Source organism: Telopea speciosissima, chromosome 8 (genome assembly GCF_018873765.1).
Source record: "Telopea speciosissima isolate NSW1024214 ecotype Mountain lineage chromosome 8, Tspe_v1, whole genome shotgun sequence".
Classification (NCBI taxonomy): domain Eukaryota; kingdom Viridiplantae; phylum Streptophyta; class Magnoliopsida; order Proteales; family Proteaceae; genus Telopea; species Telopea speciosissima.
The window spans coordinates 63,889,119-63,902,418 of record NC_057923.1 but is presented as its reverse complement, the minus strand read 5'-3'; the positions used below and the strand labels follow the sequence as shown (position 1 = coordinate 63,902,418).

Sequence of the window (13,300 nt, the reverse complement as noted above, 5' to 3'; positions counted from 1 at the left end):
AAAAATCTGGCTTCATAAAACGCATACAGTAATAATACGGTACGCGTTTAATATGGGTATAATACGGCATAGACGGCAATAATACTTTTAAAAAAAGGGACATATATTCATTATATAACCTGCATTCATCGCCTAATAAACAAAATAATATCATGATTTTATGAACTAAAATAAACACAATAATATAATATGCTATATAACATTTATAAGATTATCATTTAACATACCAAAATATCAATAATCTACAAGAAATGAATGTAGATTGTCTGAAAATGAAATGAGCAAGTTGATTACCTTATCATTAAATCATTCTTCCAACATTACATTTCTTATTATCTACAATGAGATAACCATATATTTTTAACCAGATGTGTTATTGTGAAGGGGGATGAGTTCCCACTTCCCACTAATTAACCAACACAAGACAAGAGGGAGAGTTCCAGATATGGATCTCCACTGTACACATTAGCTACAAGAGACAGAAAAACAAGAATAAAATAGAATAGAGATTGAGCCGTTCTCGCCAATATCACACCAGATTCATTTGTTTCACTACCACCATCAAAGTTCAAAGACCAGAGAAACAAGAGGAGAGTACAAGACTTAAGTGCCGCTTTGTTGAACGGAGATGGGGAGGATGATTGGAGATGGAGGGCGGCTACTATTGCCTGCTACGGTTGGATGTTCAACGCAAATCGAAAGGGACGAAAGGGAAAGTGAAATCGTTTCCCTAAATTATAATCTTTTGGGTATTTTTAAAAAAAAAAAAAATGTATAATACATATAATACGTGTATTATATGAGTATAATACTCGGTCGATTAAAAAACATGTTTTTTTTATAAAAATATGAGAAAATACAGGGACGGGAGTATTATACGTTTAAAAATTCGGGTATGCGTATTTACTAACTAAGGTTATAATATCACATTTTTTTCATTGTTATGAAATATATGTATAATTATAATGTATTTTGATATAATTTTATTTAGTCAAATTACAAGGTGAAAATGAACATTTAGACACAATTATTAAATGACAAAACCATCACTAAATTTCTACTAATAAGTTTTAAGAATGGAATGTGTATCAATGTTATTTATTGCGCTTATAAAATCCTTTTATGTCATTTGTCTTATGCATTAGTCTAGGATTTTATATGTCATTTGTCTTATGCATTAGTCTAATTCGAGTGTGGAATATCATATTTGAGTTTTTTTTTCCCGATAGAAGGCTTACGTATTTCTATAAGAAATATATATTTTTTTGGTAGAACTATATGAAATATTTTAATAGATACTAATTTAACAAGTGTCTAATCCAAGGAACGGGAATCAAAATTGAAATATTGAATCGAATCATTACGACTTTAAAAGAATAATTATCACCTTCAATTCGTGGGCACCTCCAATTCCTTTAATTTCTCTAATAGCGGGAGTGGATCCTACCTTGGGCAGTATTTTCGAACAGAGAGTAAAGGTAGTCATTTCCACCCCATGTGAGGCATTGAAGGAATTGAAGTGAATAGTGAATTAGAGGGGATAACATTTCACTTTCGAATGCAGTTCCCACAAATGAAAAAGTTGAAAATCACATTTCCGATTGGAGAGTGGGATGTGAAAAGATGTGCATAGTGATCAAGCATTGTGAAATCCTTTGGGTTCCCAAGCATTTCTACTATCTTTCCAACGGTGCATGACATAGACAAAACCCAACATGTAGGGCTCCATTTCCCACAGCCGTTGTATGGAAGAAACCATTTTTAACCATAAGAAAAAAAATAAAAGGGAAAATATCATCCCCTCCTTTCTAAGTTTGTCTAATATCAATCTAGTACCCAAATTTTTAAAAAATATCTTTTTCCTCCCTTACTTTATAAAATTACTATCAACTGTACTTTAACCGTTAAAAATTATCATCAATTGATGATGTGGACAAATCTAATTTACCTAAAACTCCATATTACCCTTAATTTATTTTAATTCCATTTTTACCCTTTCAATCCCAAAATTTATTTTTTGCAACGATTTCCCCCCAAAAACAAACACCCTTTTTTTATCGTTTTTCCCGCAAAATCAAAACCCATTTTTAATCGTTTTTCCCCAAAAGCCAAACCCCTTCCTTTTTCATACCTGCAACACCAAAACTGGAAGAAACAAAAAAACGAAGAAGAACAATGACGAACTGGTCTCCACCTTCTTGCCTCTAACTGCTTCTCGGGTTTCTTCTTCTTCCTCTGCTTCTCGCGTTTCTTCCCAAGTCGACCAGAGTTTTACTTCATTCAGGCCCTAGTTTGCAATATATCAGTTTTTTCCAGCCGAGTCCTAGTTCTGCCTTGTTCCCAATTCTGTCTCAATCTCAACTCTGATCTAAACTGAACAACTAGATTCCACTGTTTCTGTTTGTTACGGTCACATATTCTGTTAGTAGACCTTTCCGTCTAGCTTTAGTCCCTAACCTAAATCAACCAATTCATTCTGCCCTGATTAAGCCCAGGCTTTAAAACCCTAATTTCTGTAATTAGGTTCAGAGTTTCCTTTAGTGCCACCATTTTCTGATCACTTTTATGTACCTAAGTCAATCGCATTTTCCTCCACAACCAAAGAAACCATAAACTAGGTGAAATGTTCAAGTTCATCAAATCCTAACAAGTCAGAAAAATCATCTAATTTAAGGGTAATTATTACATCAAAATACTTTTGCCGCTAAATAATCAAATTCTAGATCCGCAGAGAACGAAGCTACCCTCATGAAACCGGACAGTGAAAGACATATTTCAGAACTACTGCAGTAGGCTGAAACCATCTCTATCACCAAACTGTCCACGCAGCGCTCTGATAACTCTCTCCCCATTTCTTCTTCTTCTTCCTCTCTCTCTGTCTCTCTGTCTCTCTCTCTCTCACACACACAGAGTTAACACACTCGTACAAAAAACACAAAATATTAAGAGATTTTTGCACTTGCAGGTCTGTAATTATTCACTTTTGTATAATTAGGCACCAAGCTCTAAACCATCTCTTAGTCTCTCTCCTTCACATCTGCAACTGCAACTTCAGCTTAGTCTCTCTCCTTCACATCTGCAACTACAACTTCAGCTTCTGAGTTTACATTGACAATCGATGTGATGGCCATTCTAATGGGTACTACTGAAACCCCACCCTCGCCTTCACCAATCGGGCTCGATGGATTCGAAAAACACCTCAAAATCAGTTTCTCCGAAGGTTGCAGATCGTCAATGGCAGAGGAAGCTCGTCTTCTTTCTCTTCGTTCTTCTATCTCTCGATTTGACTGTTGCAAGGGAAGAAGAAAGGCTTTTGCCTTTTAACTCATAAAAGGGTAATATAATCTTTTCCTAAGTAAGGGAGAAAGACATGGTTTCAATAGATATTAAAAAAAGTAATTTTGTCTTTACATATGATTTTTTTAAAAGCGTTACATACTTAAGGTGTGATTGATAATTATTTTATAAAATAGGGGAGGGGGAGATATTTTTCAAAACTTGGATACTAGATTGATATTAGGCAAACTTAGAGGGGAGGGGGATGATATTTTCCCAAAAGAAAAACATTGGAAAAAGAAGCCCATGATCCTGGTGCATATTCTTACGTGCGCCCTCTAACAACACACGTCTTCTAATATTTCACTCGTAGATCTCACAGTCTCTTTTCATTAAACGTTTTCTTTACTGGATGATTCAATCACTCACATCCTCATTCGTAAATAATTACACTTTGACATAGTAGCGATCCCTTGTAGAAAAATCCCTTTTCAATTTTCAACACAAAATTGATAATCACAAACCAAACCTAATCTAGTCTTAGGGCGAACCATCCACAACCCATTGGGCCAACATCAGTCTTAATAAATATGAGGAGAGGGATAGGCACACTACCTGCATGGCTGCATGCGGCAAATTAGTGGGTGGCACTAATGAGGGTACAAGATTGGGCATCATACAAGATGGGGAACAGAGATATAGGCATAGTGGGCAGTGTGCCTAGCCTTGCATGCAAATTAGTGGGCGGCAGTCATGAGGGTACAACATGGGGCATCGTACAAGATGGAGAAAAGAGATATAGACATAGTGGGCGGTGTGCCTAGCCTTTAACCTGCCCGTGTAGGGTTTAAATTATTAGCCTGTGCAGGGTTTAAAAAATTGCGAGTATGGCCAGTTTACTTCAAAAATTAGGATTTGAGCATATTGAGGCTGGTTTTTGCCGATTCTTCACGAGATTGGATCGGAATTGGACGGTACCGATCTGGACCCAATTCCGGGTTTTAAAGCCTTGGCACAGTGGTTATCCAACACAAAACCGAACCTAAATCGAAACCCAAACCCAATCCAACCTGTCGGATCGCTATTCCAGACTCTTAAGTCGTAGACTCGTAGTGCAAGTCTGACTCATTCCTGCGGCATTAAAACGCTCGGCCCTCACCTGATCGTCCGTTGTTAAGGGATTTATTAGATTACATCTTTTGAATCCTCTCCTGCAAATCTTGAGCCCCAAGTAACCCTAGAGTTCCGAAACCCTAGATCCTCTTTCGTTGTTGAATTTCGTTTCGTCTTGCTTCTCATTCGATTCCAAGAGAAGATATGGATGATAGTTGTGCAGTCTGCGCCGAACCTCTTGAATGGGTCGCTTACGGACCATGTGGTCATCGCGAGGTCTGCTCGACCTGCGTCGCTCGTCTTCGATTCATCTGCGACGATCGGCGTTGTTGCATCTGCAAGACCGAATGCAAAATTGTTTTCGTCACGAAGGTTTGGCTTTTTTGATCTTATAGATTTTCAATAATGCCATTGTTTGATTCCTCCGTTCTGCACTGCTTTACCTATTCGTTACTCTTTATGGACTTGAACTCTCTCTATTTCTTAATCCTCAAAAAAGAAGAAAGTGTGAATTTGGATCTCTACGCCCCCAACATCTTATCTGATTTTTGGTTTCTCGTTTGTTCGAAGCAATTGTGAATTGTAGATTTTTCATACTGAATTTTGTTAAAGGATCGATTGCCGTTTTGGAGATTGTTTTGAACCAAGTGGGGTTTCGGCCATTTTTTGTTATCTTATTCTTTGTATTTTTCATTAACTGATGCTCTTAAGATTTTCTTCTGCCCTTCTTTACCTCTTCCTTTTGTTGTTACCTATTTCCCATTATTACTGCTACACTGCTGCTATTGTTGCCAGTCCTTTTCCCCCTTAATGTGTTTGCTTATTTTGGTTTCTCAGGCTTTAGGAGATTATACGAGGATGATAACTGACTTCTCGGTCTTTCCATCTGATTCGTCCGAGGGTCAAGTTGGGGCATACTATTACCATGAGGACACACAGGCTTTTTTTGATGATTCAGATCATTACAAAATGATCAGAGCAATGTGTAGGCTCTCTTGCAGTGTGTGTGACAGGATGGGGGATGAAGGGAATGACAGCTCCACGAGAAAGGGAAAATTTAGAAACATTGAGCAGTTGAAGAGCCATTTATATCACCGGCACAGATTATTTATGTGTAGTCTATGTTTGGAAGGAAGGAAGGTGAGGTCTGTTTACTTGAATATCAACAGTTAATGTTTTTTTGTTGCTCCTTCTTGATCATTCTATTTTGTAACCTGTTACATTGTACACCGCATGTAAGGGAAAACATTATGGGTTTCTGGTGGTAAAGTTTCTGTGTGATGGATTGGCTTGTATGCCAAAATTCAATAATGTTAAAAGATCTGTTGAAAAGAATACAGTTTCCAAATTAAAGGTGTAACTTGATATATGTGCGGACCATACTATATCTATGGGCAGTTGGCATGTAAAATTCCTTATCGTCGCCTTTTTCTTTATCCCACCTGCAGAAGCCCTAGAATAAATAACATTGGGTACTGCTTATTTTTTTTAATAATTAAATATGCAACACAATGGTTGCACATGAAATTGTGTTATACATTTTCTGGAAGATATGGATTTAGAGCATATTCTAAGGATATGGTCTTCAAACATTTAAGGATTGGGAACACCTCAGGTTAATTCAACTACTTATGTACTTCAATAAAAGAAAGTTCCATCAATCTGCTTATTTTATCTTTCATATTTATTGCTTGTATATTGGAGTACTCTGTTGTGGAGTTATTAAGAATCTTATTTGGAGACAGGAAGAATAAATTTTTTTTTTGTTATTTGTTATGGGAATAGATCCCCATGCAGGCGGTGTGGGGATGCTTAGTTCAGATCTGGTCCCAATATTGGTCCTATATTAATATCTATGGATATGGCCTTTTAATTCTTTGGGTTTTATTTGTCATGTACCGAATTATAAGGCTCCAAAGTGGGAGTCTAAAATGGTGTACGCAAATAGATATTTAATTTGTAGTGGTGTCTGGTCCCAATATTGGTCCTATATTAATATCTATGGATATGGCCTTTTAATTCTTTGGGTTTTATTTGTCATGTACCGAATTATAAGGCTCCAAAGTGGGAGTCTAAAATGGTGTACGAAAATAGATATTTAATTAGTAGTGGTGTCAATTAGGTAATGTAATTGGCTTTAGTTTAGTCATTAAAGAGTCCTATTTTGGTTAGTTGTGTGGGACCCAAGTTAACTAGGAGACTTAGGCTTCAACAATTCTATTAGTTAAGTATTTTATGGTCTTTGTTAGTTAAGTTAGTCTAGCTACTTGAGAGTTATATTTATGAGACTTTCTTTTGTTTTCTGATAAATAATTAACCTCCCCCCCAAATGATAATGGTTAATAAAGTAGAATACAGAATTTGGAGTTGAATTGTTTAGCTAAAATCTTTTCTCTCTCCTTTCTTTTTCTTCAGTTGCTATTAATATGTACTGTTCACAATCCCATAACAGCGCCTATCTCCTCTTTCTTTCTCCAATGCGTGCTACTAAAACTAGCAAATCAGCAAGCTTTTTTAACCCTGTTTTATCAAGAAAGTAATACGGATTTGGACCTGTGAAGCAGCCGATCTGATCTTTAATTCCTTAACTGGAATCTAGGATTGGCCGGCTGCCTCATTTCCCCACGCCCTTTCACATTTTGATCATGTGGGCCCTGCACTGATACTCTCTCCTCTTTGACCACGTGGGGACCCTATTGATGAAACCATTACACACTCCGTGTTTGGTGTGGCGTGGCAGTGTGGATTTGATGAATGCAACGAGGTTTACTAGATTTTCTTTCTTTCTCTTCTATGCTGGTCTAAGAAATGGGTGTAATGAGAATTCTCCCTTGAGGAGGACTTTGTAGGGCTGTAAATGAGCAGGATGCTTGTGGGTGTAGGACACTAGGACTTACCCGTACCCTTCTAGGCGGTACAGAACTCTTACCCTTCCCCTGCAGGGTACGGTTAAGAAACTCTTTTACCCTTTCCCTATAGGTGTAGGTAAGAAATGCCGTTACCTGGTGGATGAGGCAATGTTAAACTCAAATTTCAGCTAATTTTCCATCTCAAAGCATAATTGTTTATCAATTTAGAGTAATACGATATTTATTAATAAAAACTAACTTATTAAGTAACCTTTTTTTTTGGTAAACAAAACTTAATAAGTAACCACAAAAATGACCAAATACACCATCCAAAAACTCCATAGAAATAATCACCTATTATAGAAATCAATATTTACCTATTCTTACTAACAAATTCCAACATTAAGTTTAGTAGACAAAAATAATAAATAATAAAAAGATCTCGTGTGTGTATGTTTATTACCAATATGGGCATGTAAATGGATAAGGAGGGTGAAAAAACTTCTTACCGTTACCTTACCTGCCTACACTAATTGGTATAAATCCGTACTCTCTTACCCTCCAAATGAGAGGCAGTAAGGTAGGTAGATGGGTTTCACTTGCCAGCCCTAGGAATGTAAGTGGGCTCTTGGGGGTTATTAATTTGTTGATATGCTATTATACGTCTTCGATTATGGTAGCTATGTTTACACTTACACATTTTGAGGCAGTATTATAACTGACTTCCTTGGGTTTTTGAATCAGATATTTATTTGTGAACAAAAGCTCTATACTAGATCACAGTTGAATCAACATATAAACACAGGAAATTCTGAAGTGGATGGAAGTGAAAGTGAAAGAGGTGGCTTTATGGGTCATCCCATGTGTGAGTTCTGCAAACGTCCATTCTATGGGGATAATGAGCTGTATTCACATATGTCTACTGAACATTTTACCTGCCACATATGCCAAAGGTAGATTTTTCTCTTCATTTTTTTATTGAAGACAAATTTGTTTGGCTTTGCACTTCAAAGGAACTGAAGCTGACATCAAAATATTTGATTAAAAATTTCAGACAACACCCAGGACAGTTTGAATACTATAAAGACTATGATGACTTGGAGGTAGATATTTCCTGTTTTCTTCTCAGATGATTTCTTTGCTTATTAATAGTGTCTGATGTTAAATGCTTCTCTTAAAGATTCATTTCCGTCGTGAGCATTTCCTATGCGAGGATGAGGCCTGCCTTGTCAAAAAATTCATTGTTTTCCCAACAGAATCGGAATTGAAGGTAATGTCTTAGTGAGCCTGAATATGTTTTATAATTTCTTGTTGATTATTTTTTTTTAAGTTGTGGTAGCCTACAATATCTGCACCTTTTGGTTTTACACAAATCATTGGTATTGGTATGGGTGCGGATTATGATTTGGATCCTCCCACTTGGTCACACTTTTTATTTATTTATTGTTATTATTATTATTTACCACTATGATTGGACATGTCCACATTATTTGCATCTGAATGCAATGTAAACTTTTGAGTTACAGTATAGCTGTCCATTGGCTTACAACTTCGTATTAAGAGTCTCATTATACTGTGCAGTACTTAATTTCTATTACATAATCTAATTGCATACTTTTGTTGCTAAGATTTATTTTCTGGATGCATGTAGTAAATGATCTGAATTATTGAGTTGCCTGCTTCCGAGTATAAATTTGTACCTAGTTTGGCAGATCCCTTTTATCTTAATGGTTAATGGTTAGATGGATCCAACATAGATGGTAGCATGACTGACTGGAGGATGGAATTTTGATCCTTCTGATGCCTAAATGCAATATATGGCAGACAATAATTGGGAGCTTGACTACTATGTATGCTTTTCTAAACTTCTATTTAATCCTTGCTGAAACCAATTGGTTGAACAGGTTGTCTGATTCTCTGAATACACTTGTCATCATTCATATCATCATTCATACATAGGTGGATGGAAATTTCATCCTTCCATGGATCATAATATATCTGCCCCCCCTTTTTTTTGTGGTGTACAAATCTACAAATCATTCTGAAATTTTGTTGTCTGAAATTTTGTGAGTTGGTTCAACAGTTGTTGCAGAGTACGGTTCTTATTCTTTTTCTTTTTTGTTGATTTGTTTTAGAGGCATAATGCTATAGAGCACGGCGGGCAAATGTCTCGTTCCAAGCGGAATGCTGCCCTTCAGGTATGTGTCAGATTTCGACTTCCTGTGTATGTTAAGGTGATATATTCCCCTCTCTAACATTCCAATTGATGGTATTCTTTTACCAAAAATAATGCAAGGAATGGGTACTGAAACTGCATTGTACACCTTGAAGCAAATTCTGCTTTTAGAGTTTCCTACCGTGGATTTTGCTTGTTATTGCTCTTCCCCTCCACCCCCCCCCCCCCCAAAAAAAAAAAAAAAAAAAAAATCACTGAACTGATCCCCTTTCCTCTTTCTTCATAGATTCCAACTAGCTTTCGATATCGAAGGAGTAATGAACAAGATCATCGACGTGGAAGGGGTCGTGGGTTCCGTTCAGAGTCCTCTGATGGTCAACTTTCATTAGCTATTCAAGCGAGTCTTGAGACGGCCAATATGGAGAACACGACCCATGACCCTTCTTCCTCCTACACACAAGTTTCTGATCGTGCAAAGAGTACTGAACTTGAAACATCCCCAGACCCCTTTGAATCCTCTTTTCCTCCTGAAACTATGACACCTTCTGAGACTTCTTCAAGATACCGTCAGGCACTGGGACATAATTCTATAAATGCACCTTTACAAGAATCCTTTTTTCCTCCCCTTCCTCTGGCACAAGTTAGCAGTCAACAGAAGCCTAAGCATGCACCTGAAGGAACGGCTAAGAACACGATGGCTGCTCGGCTTCGTCACCGCAACAGTGGCACTGTAAATGTTCTCAATTCAGCTCAGGCTTGGCCGGCAGCAAGATCAGCAACTAGTACTTCTACTCAGTTTAGGCCTCCAACTAGTTATGGACTTGTATCACCTAGTCCCACCATCTCTTCACAGAGTAAGTTAGTCACAACAAATGGTCCTGCACCATCTAGTTATGCAAGTTTTGGTCAGGGTAGGCCAGCAACAGTTCACGGACTTGCATCAGCTAGCTCTGCAAGTTCATCATGGAATTCAGGTGGTGGTGCTGGTGGTAGGGTCAGCCTTTCTGCATCGGCTCCTAATCCAGTAGTGGCGGGATCCTTGGACTCTTCCATGTCTAATTTTCCTCCTGTTTCTGCAACACAAAAGCATAACTTACAAAAAGATAGCCTGCCTTTGCCTGATGTTAAAGATGTTCATACTGCAAACAAATCTTTGGTGGAAAGGATGCGTGAAGCCCTTGAATTGGATGAGAGCAAATTCACTGCTTTCAAAGATTTATCAGCAGAGTATCGTCAAGGTGTGATTGATGCGGTTGAGTATCTAGCCTATGCTCAGCAGTTTGGGTTGTCACATCTTGTTCCTGAGCTAGCTAGACTCTGTCCTGATGCTCAGAAGCAGAAAGTGTTGCTTGAAACCTACAATGCCAATCTGTGGAATTCTACCCAACAAAATGGATGGGACTGCAGTTCTGATCACTCGAAAGACATTAAAAGTGGGAACAAAGGTAAAGGCAAGTGCTTAGGTACTGCAAACAGTAATTCAATGGGAAATTTGGTCAGGAACAAGGGTAAAGGGAAGTGTTCAGAAGGTGCAAATACTGAGGAAACATTAGCGGACAGGATCATGAACACTGTAAAGAAACTGCAATTAGATCATAAGCCTCCTGAAGGAGATGTTGAGGTACTATCAAAAGATGGATATCGTGCTTCCAGAGGAAAATCAAAGGCATTTGTTGATGATCGGGTACGGTTGACTGCCGCAGGTTCAGATGTTGCAGAATTGACGAATCAAAATGATTCACATTCTCCTGGTGGTGGTGGTTTGAACCAAAGCTTGGCAACTGGGGGAGGAAGTAAACAACGGAAGAAGACATCAAAGTTCCTAAGAGTTCGTCTTGGTGATGGCTCCGCGGCAGGTGTGTTAGAGCTTATGGATTCCGGGCCCAATTCAGAACAAGTTGAAGAGACAGGTAATGGGAAGAGTTCCTCTGGTGAAAATTTGCCAGTTCGTGGAGTTTGGCGAAATGGTGGAGGGCAGAGACTTATGCGGCAGGGAGGCAAGTGAGACAGCAAAGCTAATTGATTGGCTGTTAGCCTTGTAGAGAAGCGCAAGCTTTTGGTAACTGAGCTGGGTTTTATTTTATGAATATATATAGGTGGGTCTCTTTTTTGCCTTTCCCCTACGTTGCTGTGGGTTTTCCTGTTCTAGTTCACAGTGAGGAGGTATATATTGATGCTGGTTGGTTTTTTTACTTGAGAGGGTAAGAAAATTAGGGTTCTAAGGTTTTGGTATTCCATTTGTAATAGTTGTTCATATTTTGAAGTGCGTTGTACAATATGCCTTCAGTTTTTGTTGGAGATTACGCACATTACAAACATTGTGAACTGGTGGAGCCAAGACATATTTTAAAATAGCCTGGCTGAATCTCGACTAAATGAATGTTCATATGATTAAATCTATGTTTAACATCTGGGGCCAACTTGCTCTATTGGAATAATTAAGTGGATGTCATATATGATATATATGTGGAGAGAGAGAGAGAGAGAGAGAGAGAGAGTGTAAATTGTTTACCCTTGGCCAAATGACCGTATCTATTAACATTCCCGTGCAGAATGCCAAAAGGTGGTGGTTGCTTAGGCTTCATGGATCCTCTGGATATTACTGTTTCTCAATTTTCGCCTTAATGGGAATGGTTAATGATTACGGGAATGGTTAATGATTACAAGGCACCAGTTTGTTCGCCAAATCATATCAAATGGTAGGCAAAATCATATTAGTAGTATGTAAGTACATTGAATGTGAACTATCAAGTATCAAGGGAGATGGCCCAGCCTGATTCGAACCTGCCTTATATTTTATACACCTGAAACCAATCCGTGAATCGATATCCCCTCCAATTTGTTGTGCATGAGACCTCGTAGATCTTACACTAGTCACAATGTCATCGTACATATCTTTAATTATATTCACATATTTACCTGAAACACTTCTCTGCTCTAGTACTTGCCATATTATTGATTCTGTAAAAATTGTCATAAGGGTTTTGTAGGTCAATAAGAGATGATATGGAGAACATTCTTGCAATCTCTAGAATATTATTACTAAAATTAGTGTCCACACTATTTTGCTTGGCACTTCAGATGAGAATCTACTACATATTTTGCTTTCCATTTTGGTGTGTTGTTTACAAGTCCTGTTTTGTTGATGAGCATAGCTTACCTGATCCTGTGAATTCTAGGGTGATCTCTAGCCTGGGTTCATCTTGTTGGTCTCTCTTACATATGGCTCTTGATGTGGATGTTGGATTCATATTCATTATGCAGACAGAGTAACAGGTGAAATTGCATATACCATATGATTTACCTGGTGGTTTGCACATCTAGTTGTGCTATGTTGAAGAATGATAGTGTTAATTATATGTGCCCAGTGTTTAGAAACTGATCTGTATTGGCCACATGTTAAATTTTATCATCAAATTTTCTTCCCATGTATGTTCATGCATCCTTTTGGTAATGTAGGTTCCCACATTAGGATCTTTGAGAATTCTAGGTTACTGAAATGAGTAACAATTTATGTTGGTTAAGGCACAGATTCAATGGGGGCATCACACCAAATGGTTGTGCTCTCTAATTCCAATCAGCAATGAGAATAAGATCAAACCTTTACTTTTAGAACTGGTGGAGCCTGTATTTTGTTCTTGGGAACTGTGAGGGTTGATAAGTTATGGGTTATTTTGACAGGTTTCTCAGAAAACCAAAAAGTAGTGTAATTTGATTGCCATGGAATGGGATTTCACGTCTTCACAACCTATTCTTCTTGGAGGGGAGAGGAGGGGGTAGTACAAATAGGATCTGAATTGGCTCGAAATTCGCCACAACCCTAGAAATTGGAATTGAAAACAAGGTTATGTTATTTTACCATGAAAAGCTGTACGCATGAAGAACC

The 13,300-nt window shown here is 37.9% G+C and overlaps 1 protein-coding gene across 1 annotated transcript; it reads left to right on the top strand.

Annotated features, from left to right (window-relative positions):
- Positions 1 to 4,549: 4,549 nt before the first annotated feature.
- Positions 4,550 to 11,544, top strand: LOC122671450 (E3 ubiquitin-protein ligase ZNF598). The gene is made up of 7 exons (XM_043868660.1): positions 4,550 to 4,761; positions 5,227 to 5,529; positions 7,983 to 8,191; positions 8,293 to 8,341; positions 8,419 to 8,508; positions 9,374 to 9,436; positions 9,701 to 11,544. The coding sequence occupies exons 1-7, from the start codon at positions 4,594 to 4,596 to the stop codon at positions 11,417 to 11,419; spliced, it is 2,601 nt and encodes an 866-aa protein (XP_043724595.1). The 5' UTR covers positions 4,550 to 4,593; the 3' UTR covers positions 11,420 to 11,544.
- Positions 11,545 to 13,300: the final 1,756 nt, after the last annotated feature.